Source organism: Vipera ursinii, assembly GCF_947247035.1.
Source record: "Vipera ursinii genome assembly, chromosome: Z".
In the NCBI taxonomy this organism is placed as follows: Eukaryota; Metazoa; Chordata; class Lepidosauria; order Squamata; family Viperidae; genus Vipera; species Vipera ursinii.
The window spans coordinates 126,762,228-126,772,772 of NC_139517.1; the positions used below are offsets into that span (position 1 = coordinate 126,762,228).

The 10,545-nt window shown below is 47.3% G+C and overlaps 1 protein-coding gene across 1 annotated transcript; it reads left to right on the forward strand.

The window, feature by feature from the left end:
- Window positions 1–3,879: 3,879 nt before the first annotated feature.
- On the forward strand, window positions 3,880–5,415 carry LOC310648708 (5-beta-cholestane-3-alpha,7-alpha-diol 12-alpha-hydroxylase-like; the record flags this gene model as incomplete). The annotated part of the gene is made up of 1 exon (XM_083376724.1): window positions 3,880–5,415. One exon carries the CDS (start codon window positions 3,880–3,882, stop codon window positions 5,413–5,415), a length of 1,536 nt encoding a protein of 511 aa, XP_083232850.1.
- Window positions 5,416–10,545: the final 5,130 nt, after the last annotated feature.

Genomic DNA, 10,545 nt, shown 5'->3' on the forward strand with positions numbered 1-10,545 from the left:
ATACTTGTCTTTTTTGAGTTTGAGCCCTGCAGATTGGAACCTGCTTAACACAGCCTGTAGTCTCTCAGCCAGTAGCTCCTCAGAGCTTCCAACGATGAGAACATCATCAAAGTAAGGGCAAACTCCCGGAATGCCCTTCAGTGTTTTTTCCATCACCTCTTGGAAAATTCCTGGAGCTACAGAGACACCGAACTGCAGACGGCAAACTCTGAAAGCTCCTCTGTGCGTTACTATGGTTTGAGCGTCTGCCGTCTCCCTGGTAACCGGGAGCTGCTGGTACGCCTGTGCGAGATCCAGCTTTGCAAAAATGGCGCCTCCCTGGAGAGAGGCAAGAACGTGGCTGATCGTCGGGACCGGGTAAGCGTGCAGATTAAGGGCCCGATTCACAGAGCACTTATAGTCGGCACAGAGTCTCACCTCCCCATTAGCCTTTAGCAGGGTAACTATAGGGGTCTCCCACTCTCCCCCTTCAACTGGCTCTAACACCCCTTGCTCCACTAGCCTATCTAATTCGGTCTCAATTTTGTGTTTGAGAGTGAAAGGGACTCACCAGGGTTTAATTCTAACAGGCATGATGTTAGGATTAATTTGAATTTAATGGGGGGGGCGTGTACCTTCCTAACTTGTGACCTTGTTGATTGGTCTACTGATCTATTTGGGTATGAAGATCAGCTGCCAAATGCCTGTTAATTTCACCAGTGCTCTATTTAATAGGTCAGAACAATTAAAACCACAAATAGAGATTGTCCGTAGATCATTTTTCTCAACCTTGGGACCATAAAATGTATAAAATGTGAGCACACCACATGCCCTTCTGGCACTGATGATGTTCCCTAGTCAGGTCATGAAACCACCAAGGACCCCCACAGTCCTCCTCTTCCTCCTCCTCTTCACCATTGCAAACCCCACTCCCTTCCAACCCTGATGATGTTCCCTAGTTGGGTCATGAAACATCTGCAAGAAAACTATCAAGCTCAGCATTTTTTTCCCTTTGCTGCAAGTGATGAAAAGGTCCTCAAGTCAACCAGAAACTCAAGTGAGAGAAGGTGAAGAAAGCCTTCCAGTTCATTTTTTTGTTTGTTACCTGTTAAGCAATTGCGTTAGTTCCCATCGCTTTCCCACTGACTCACAAAGACATGTTACCACGATGAAGCAGTTGGAGTGGTTACAAAGTCATGCTTTGCACTTTGGCAAGATAGGTTGTGTGTGTTGATATCAGCAATCAAGTCCCTGATGACCTGAAATCCACTCTGTGGGCAATGTAGACTCGCAGTGTTTCAATATCCATTATTGTCAAAAATGTGTCCTTCCTTCCTTCCTTCCTTCCTTCCTTCCTTCCTTCCTTCCTTCCTTCCTTCCTTCCTTCCTTCCTCCCTCCCTCCCTCCCTCCCTCCCTCCTTCCTTCCTTCCTTCCTCACTTCCTTCCTTCCTTCCTTCCTTCCTTCCTTCCTTCCTTCCTTCCTTCCTTCTTTCTTTCTTTCTTTCTTTCTTTCTTTCTTTCTTTCTTTCTTTCTTTCTTTCTTTCTTTCTGGTTTTCAGCATAACTATTGTAAAACACCCTCATGACCATATGCCACTGCAAACAGTCATAAATGCACCCATGTTCGGTCGTGTGACCCCCGGAGGAGGTCATATATCAGAACTTCAAACGAGGCGTCACAAGGTCCCCTTTTTCAGGTTGGTCATAATTTTCAACTGTCGCTACGCAACTGGTTGTAACGTGAGGACAACGAAATTACCCTCCATTCTCTCTAATACAGGTAGTCCTCGACCTACGACTATGACTGAGCCCCAAATTTTCATTCTTAAGCAAGACACAGGTTGAGTGAGTTTTGCCCCATTTTTATTCCCTTTCTTGTCAAAGTGGTTAATTGAATCCCTGCAGTTGTTAACTTGTAAAGTGAATCCAGCTCCCTTGTTGATTTGGCTTGTTAGAAGGTCGCAAAAGGGGATCACGTGACCCCGGGACACAGCGACCATCATAAGTATGAGTCAGTTGCCAAGCGTTTCTGGTTTCAGTAACCACAGTACTTGTAAACTGCCTCCCAACTAGGCTAAAAAGCCATTTGTCGCTAGGCAGCTGAAGCACCCAAAACACAAAGATCAGGTTAACTTTGAGGAGGTCAAAGCAATTTACAGGGTGAAAGTTTCCCTTGAAATTGTTGGAAGGAACTCCCCCCTTTTTGGGCTCCAGCCAGGATTTCCGCAATCAGAGCTTGAAGAACAAATAGAATGAGAAGCCAGCACTGGAAAGAGAGGTTTAATCGTGGAGATCAAAGTTGAGTGACAATTCAGCATGAATCCCCGGCTAGCTGGGAAAAGTGGTCCCCAAGTGTGAGTTTCTAAACCTTTTCTTGGTTTTCAAAACTGTCATTTCTGATTCGTGGAGCAGTGTCTATTGATGGGTTAATTTATCAGATATTTCTCAGGAAAAAAGGTCAATCCTTGCCTCAGGAGAGGATCTGATGTGTTTCCATTTGTTATTATTATGTTCTTTTTGTGTCCTTGTTTTAATCCTGTCGAGGGACGCAGTGGCTCAGCTGAGTTTGTCGATCAGAAGGTCGGCACTTTGGCGGGTTGAATACCGAGTGCCGCGTAGCAGAGTGAGCACCTGTTACTCGTCCCAGCTTCTGCCAACCTAGCAGTTCGAAAGCACGTAAAAATGCAAGTAGAAAAATAGGGACCACTCCGGTGGGAAGGTAACAGCGTTCCGTGCGCCTTTGGCATCCAGTCATGCCGGCCACATGACCACGGAGACATCCTCGGACAAGCGCTGGCTCTTCGGCTTTGAAACAGAGATGAGCACCAGCCCCTAAAGTTGGAAACGATTAGCACGCACATGCGGGGGAACTTTTACCTTTTACCTTGAATCCTGTCAGTCTTAATTGTTGATAGTCGGTCTCGGATTCTGGCCGTTAGGCTTATTTTAAATGTTTAAGCTGACACTTTGGTATGTTAAGTGTTTGTTCACCCGGGTCTGCTTAGCTTGGACCTTAGTCAGGCTGATTTTCGTTGCATTGGGTTTTTTTTTCTTGTATTGGCTAATGTATTTTGTTTAATTAAATTATATCCTTTTATTGGGGTGAAAGTGTTTTCTCATCAAAATCATCCTGACTCCCTCCAAATTTTTGGGGAGCCCCACATTTAACCCTTCTGATTGAACATATTTTAAAAGGCTGCCATGTTAAGATAATTCATTTTTTTTCTGCAGAGGATAGCTTCTTAGGTAAATGGTGCAATTTTTGCTTAGCCAGATTTCAAGAATCCAGATTTAGGATCACAATCTGTTTAAAATTATATACTGCATGTAAGGTCAGCCCTCTTTCTTTCTCTTTCTCTTTCTCCTCCATATATGGGGCAGTAATTATAGCTACCTAAGTCTTATTGTAGATACTTTCTATTTGAACAAACACAAAAAATAAAAGCACTCCCCCTCCCTATAATTCTGTCTTATTTTTTTCTCTCTCTGACAACCATCATCCTTTGGCTGATGGGTTCCCTCCAAATATTCATATATCTCCAATCTCCCTCAGAAGATTACACCTTGTTCTCCAGACTCCTGTTTGAACACCTTGAGTGTTTAATGCTGGCACTGGGTCAGGAAAACACATTCTCAAATGTAGAATAAGCACAGGCACACGTCCTGCCCAACTCACTTCCCACTTGCTAATGACTTCTTTTGGATTTTTTGGTGGAAACCCATTCAAGGATTGTGGTTGGTTATCTCCCTTCCTTTTTTCCCCATTGCAAGGGTTAACTGCAATTCCTGGCTTGTTTGATCAAGTGAAACTCCTCCCTGGCTCTGAAAACGCCCACTTTTCTCCAGAGAGCCTGTTAGTTAAAAAGGCTGCTTGTGCTGAATTCCACACACTCTTCAAGATGTCCTTCTGGGTGGCAGTCGTGGTTGCCTTGGTGGCCGGTCTTTTGGGGGTCCTCTACCTGATGGGCTTCTTCCGCCGAAGACGACCCAATGAACCCCCCTTGGACATAGGACTCATTCCCTGGCTTGGACATGCACTGCACTTCCGAAATGACAATCTGGATTTCCTGCAAAGCATGCAGAAGAAACATGGGGACATCTTCACCACCTTGATTGCAGGACAGTACTTCACCTTCTTGATGGACCCGTTGTCTTTCGGTGCCATCATCAGGGAAGACCGAAGCAAACTGGACTTTATGTCATTTGCAGCTCAGCTGGTCCTCAGGGTGTTTCAATTTGAGGCCTCCCACGACACTCACAAGATCATCGAAGTCTCCAGTGCGAAACATCTGAAGGGAGAGGGTCTGGTGGTGATGACCCAAGCCATGATGGATGCTTTACAGGCTGTCTTACTCCAGTGGCAAGAAACCTCGAAAGAGGATCCAAAGTCCTGGAAAGAAGATGGCTTGTTCCACTTCTGTTACAACACGGTCTTCAGAGCTGGGTATCTGGCTTTGTTCGGCACCGAACCAGCTAAAGGTGAAAACCAGAAAGAAAAGGCGAAACGAAAAGACCAACATCACACCGAAGAGATGTACATTGAATTTTGCAAATACGACAAGCTCTTTCCACGTCTATCGTATACCTTATTGACCCCATGGGAGTGGGGCCAAGTGAAGAACCTCTGGAACTACTTCTGGCAGGTGCTTTCGGTGAAGAACGTCTACCAGAAGGAAAACATCAGCCAGTGGATCAGTGAGCAGGTTCAACAACTGGCTGAAAGTGGGATTTCAGAACAGATGAGAGACCGGTACATGTTCCTGCTCCTTTATCTTGCTCTAAGTAGCACCTGTCCAGCTTCCTTCTGGCTTCTGGAGTACCTGATGAAGCATCCCAAAGCCATGGAAGAGGTCAAGAAGGAGATCCTGGAGGTGGTGAAGAAGTCAGGCCAAGAGGTGACTTCCCGTGAGAAGCCCTTGAACATCACCAAGGAGATGCTAAACCAAACGCCCATCCTGGACAGCGCTTTGGAAGAGACGTTGAGATTGGTATCAACGTCATTTTTGATCCGGCTGGTTTTACAAGACATGAACTTAAAACTCCACAACGGAAAGACCTACCTGCTGCGTAAAGGTGACAAAATTGCCCTCTTTCCTTACCTCTCGGCCCACATGGACCACGAAATCCATCCGGAGCCCCAGGTCTTCAAATACAACCGGTTCCTCAGCCAAAATGGCAACAAAAAGGAATTTTTTAAGAATGGTGAGAAGGTGAAGTATTTCACCATGCCTTTTGGAGCTGGGACCTCCATGTGTCCCGGCCGCTACTTTGCCACCAACAAAATCAAGCTTTTTGCCTTCCTGATGCTGGCTTGTTTTGATCTGGAACTGATCAATCAGCAGGAGGAGATCCCTCCCATCAACAAGACCCGCTATGGTTTTGGGGTGATACAACCCATGTACGACGTCCAATTTAAGTACCGATGCCGGTGCTAAAGGCTGAGGCTGCCATCCGCACATGACGATCCAAGATAAGTGGGGAGATTTCAACGGTGAAGTGGTTTATCTCTATATAATTGAACCACTCTCTCTCCCTCTCTCTTTCCCCCCCTCTCTGTCTCTGTGTGTGTATGTGTGCATGTGTGTGTTTGTGTGCTGACCTTCTTTTCTTTTTCACACTTAGCTTGCACATGATAATCCAGAACACGGGTGCAATTTCGCGCACCCCAGACAGCCGATCAGGGTGGGAGAGGCCTTTTCAAAGCCTCTGGAGCTCGCATCCTTGGTCGCGGGGCAATTGTGCGGTGCACCAGTGGTCCAATCCGGGCTCCAGAGGCCTGCAAAAGACCTCTGCCCAATGATTTTGCGCCCTCTCCACTGCCGATCCAGGCTGCTGAGGCACCACAAAATGGTCCCATAGCGATGGATGCGAGCTCCAGAGGTTCAAAAAAGTTATGGATTGTATGGTAAAATGGGCCCAGAATTTTCAAGAACCAATAATAATGGACACTTGGGAGAAAATATGGGTTAGGAATGTTAAATTTACACAGGCACAAAATCTAAGGGAGAATTTTTACAAAATGTTTTATAGCTGGCATTTAGATCCCAAAAAATTAGCATGTATGTATCCAAATTGTCAGCCAAAATTTTGGAGATGTGGTTGTGATGTTGCAACATATTATCATGTATGGTGGACTTGTAATAAAGCTAAAGCTTTTTGGATCAAAATCTGGTGGAACATGCAGAAGATCTTTAAGAAAAAGATAAGATTTTTACCACAATTGTTTTTGTTGGGTATTATCCCTGACTGTACTGCTATAGAAACTAAATTGATCCTGAACTTAATAACAGCTGCAAGACTTTTCGTATGTAGGAGGATCTGCCTACTATAGAAGAATGGACTTTGAAAGTTTCGAACCTGGCAGAAATGGCCAAAATCTCAGCATATGTGAAAGATCACTCGCAACAAAGATATACAGTGGAATGGAAAAGATGGATTGATTTTATTCAGAATAAATATTATTATTATTATTATTATTATTATTATTATTATTATTATTATTATTATTATTATTATTATTATTATTATTATTAAGATTTATATACCGCCCTATTCCCGTAGGACTCAGGGCGGTTTACAGGGAAAATTAAAAGTTAAAATACATCACATACAATTAAAATCGATTAAAACTAAGATTAAATTAATCCCTGAACTTAACTAAAACCCCATTGATTAAATAATTAAAACCCTCCAGTCTGGGCCAGACAGCTCAAAAAACCAAGTTTTCAAGTCCCTACAAAATGAGCAAAGGTCGGGGGCGGTCCTAAGCTCCGTGGGAAGCTGGTTCCAAAGGGCCGGCGTGCCCACAGAGAACGCCCTTCCCCTGGGAATAACCCGCCGGCATTCCTTAACCGGCGGTACCCTAAGAAGGCCCTCCCTGCGGGAGCGGACAGGACGATGGGAAGTTGATGCCGGCAGCAGGTGTTCCCTTAGATAATCCGGACCCAAACCATTTAGAGCTTTATAGGTCATTACCAGCACCTTGAATCTCACCCGGAGGGCAACCGGAAGCCAATGTAGCTCACGGAGAAGAGGTGTTACACGGGAGTATCGGGAAGCTCCCATCAAAACTCGTGTGGCTGAATTCTGCACCAGCTGAAGTCTCCAAGTGGTCCTCAAGGGCAGCCCCATGTAGAGAGCGTTGCAGTAGTCTAGCCGTGAGGTCACAAGCGTATGGGTGACTGTGCGTAGGGCATCTTGGTCCAGATAGGGCCGCAACTGGCGCACCAGACAAAGCTGGGCAAAATCCCCCCTGGTCACGGCTCCTATATGATCTTCAAAATTGAGCCGTGAATCCAAGAGGATGCCCAAGTTGTGAGCCCTATCAGCTCACCCCCCATCTTTAGTGGTGGAACAACCTGGTTTATCCGAGATGCCGATATGCACAGCCACTCAGTCTTGGCAGGATTGAGTCGAAGCCTGTTTCTCCCCATCCAAACCCGGACCGCTTCCAGGCAACGGGACATCACGTCAAGTGCATCACTGGGTTGGTTCGGGGTTGGAAAGAAAAAGTTGGGTATCATCAGCATACTGATGATACCCCACCCCGAAACCACGAATGATCTCACCCAGCGGTTTCATGTAGATGTTGAACAGGAGGGGAGAGAGGACCGACCCCTGAGGGACTCCACAAATGAGAGACCTTGGGGCGGACTTCTGCCCTCCCATCAACACCGACTGCGAGCGGCCCAGGAGGTAGGAGGAGAACCACCGTAAAACGGTGCCTCCCACTCCCAACCCACTGAGACGCCACAGTAGGATACCATGGTCAATGGTATCGAAAGCCGCTGAGAGATCTAAAAGGACTAGAACAGAGGAACATCCCCTGTTCCGAGCCCGCCAGAGATCATTCACCAGTGCGACCAATGCCGTCTCCCTGCTGTACCTGGGCCTGAAACCCGATTGGTACGGGTCCAGATAATCAGTTCCTCCAGGAACAGAGGAAGCTGATGCGCCATCACACTCTCAACAAACTTCGCCAAAAAGCGAAGGTTGGAGACTGGACGATATGGGACTACAAAGTATCATTTAGCATGTGAATAGTTATTAGTCATTATAATTAGAGGATATATTATTTATCTTTTCTATGGTTAAGGAAAGTTAAAGTGCGATAGGATTTAAAGAGTAATTATAGTAATTAGAATATTTTAGATTGAGATTGTGTGATGTAATACCCTGTATTCAGTTCTGGGAAGTTGGAGGGGGGTGTTGGGTAGGGAGGGACAGGGAGGGGGGTGGGGGAGATGGGGTATATGTTCTAAAAATGTATTTTAAAACTTTTCAATTAAAAAAACAGCCTCTGCTGCCTAGATTGGCCATGGAGGGTGAAGTGGCTGATAGACCACTCAGTGACAGCTGGCTCATTAACAGGGTTTATTTAGGACAAGGACAAGAAGGTGCAGAAGGGTTCAGCTTTCATAGCCGGCAGCTGGCCGGCTGGTCCAAGCAGAGGCCAGTCTCTTCACGCCGCGGTTCTCTGCTCCAATCGGCTCCGTGTCTTCTGACAGTTCTCTCCTCGTGGCTGGGCGGTTCCATGTTGTTTTGACAGCCGAGAGCTGTCAACCGGTTTGCGCCTGCGCTTTGCTGGGGAATTTTGACATCTGTCAAAATTCCCGCGTGTTCTCCTGTCCAGAACAGCTGACAACCTGTCAGCTAGATTGGCTTCTGTTTCTCCGGCGATGAGCACATCGTCAAAATAGGGGCAGACCCCGGGAATCCCCTTCAAAGTTTTCTCCATTATGCTTTGGAATATTCCCGGGGCTGCCGAAATGCCAAACTGTAATCTTTTTACTTTGAAAGCCCCGCGGTGCGTGACGATCGTCTGCGCATCCGCGGTTTCATTGGTTACAGGCAATTGCAAGTACGCCTGTGTGAGATCCAGTTTTGCGAAGATGGTGCCGGAGCGGATGAAGGTGAGGACGTCTCTCACCGCTGGAACAGGGTAAGTGTGGGGACTTAGCGCTAGGTTCAGGGTGGCCTTATAGTCAGCGCATAGTCTTATTTCCCCATTAGGTTTAACGGGGGTTACTATAGGGGTCTCCCAGCTTCCCCCTTCTATAGGTTCTAACACCCCCAGCTTAACGAGGCATTCCAGCTGGTCCTCAATTTTCTTTTTGAGGGCGATTGGAACCCTCCTGGCCCTAATCCTGACAGGTTGGATGGTACGGTTTAGGTTGAGGGAGATGGGTGGACCTGTATATTTTCCCAATGAGCCGTCGAAGACGTCTGCATATTTGTTGCAGACGGCTTCGAGGCTTGAGGCCTGTACGGTATTCACGCCGGTGATGGCAATGCCTAAGGGCTAAACCAGTTTAGCCCTATTAAGTTGGTGCGATCTCCTTGGGTTATTAGTACTTCTAGGGGCCCCTTAAATTTTTTGTACTCGACCCATACTTGGGCTTTCCCCTTAAGCTGTATGGTTTTTTTTTGATAATCCGCTAACTGTATGTGGGGGGTTTCTAAGGGTATTGTCCTTTTGCTGCGCCGGCAGATTTCCTTGTATGTTTTCAAGGAAATTAGGGATACTGCCGACCCGGAGTCGACCTCCATGTCGCAGGCGACTCCCTGGATTTTGGTTTTAATTTTTACTTTGGGGCTTAGACAATGCACCCCGTCTACTGCCTCCACTAAGTTACCCGGGATCTTTTCCCTATTGGCTTGGAGGGTGCTCGTGCCTGGGGGATTAGCCTCCACTTCGTGCAAGTTGTCGCGGGGGCGGCTCTGGCAAACGGGCTTGATGTGGCTGGTCTTTCTACAATTGTGACACTTCGCGTTGCGGAATCGGCAGCTGGCCTGGGCATGGTTGCCCCCGCAGCTGGCACAGTTGGTGTATTGGTCCCTTCATGGTGGCAGGAGGCTTCTTGGTTTTTGTCGGTCGATGGTGTCGCTTCTTCGGGTTTGTCGCCTCTCCATCCGGCGTTGAAGTGCGTCTCCGTTTGTTAGGTCTACGGATTTGTTGTCATCACTGAGGGTCGCCTCGTCCTGGTATATGGTTCCGTGGTTTTCTGGCGTAGTCGGGGCTGATTTTTTTCGGTGGTTGTCCTCGTAAGCCAAGATCTCCTGGGAGACCTCGGCTAGGCTCATCTCTGGCTTGGATATGATCTTTTTTGGAGACGTTCGTCTCTCAGCCCAATCACTACTTGGTCCTGGATTCGGTCTTCCAAGTCTGGGAAACTGCAGCTTCGGGTGGCGTGCCGGACCCCTGCGATGAAGTCATTCGCAGCTTCATCCAGTCGCTGTCTTCGCTGGGCGAATTGTACCCACCAGTACAGTTCAGAGCGGGCCGGCATATAATGCTTGTTGAGCCGGTCACTGAGCTCGGTGTAAGGGACCTCGGCGATCGGTACGGGGCTGAACAGCCCCACGGCGGCATCGTAGACTGGTGGACCGCTTATGTAGAGGAGCGCAGTGGCTTTTGCTCTATTGTCAGTGATTTTACTGATTAAGAGGAAGCCCTCGACCTGCCCCAGGTGCTACTCCCAACGCTCTGGATGGCGGGTGTCGAACTCCCTGACGCGTCCGAAATTTGCCATGCTGTCAGGGTCTGGTGGTCTGCTCCGTTGTGG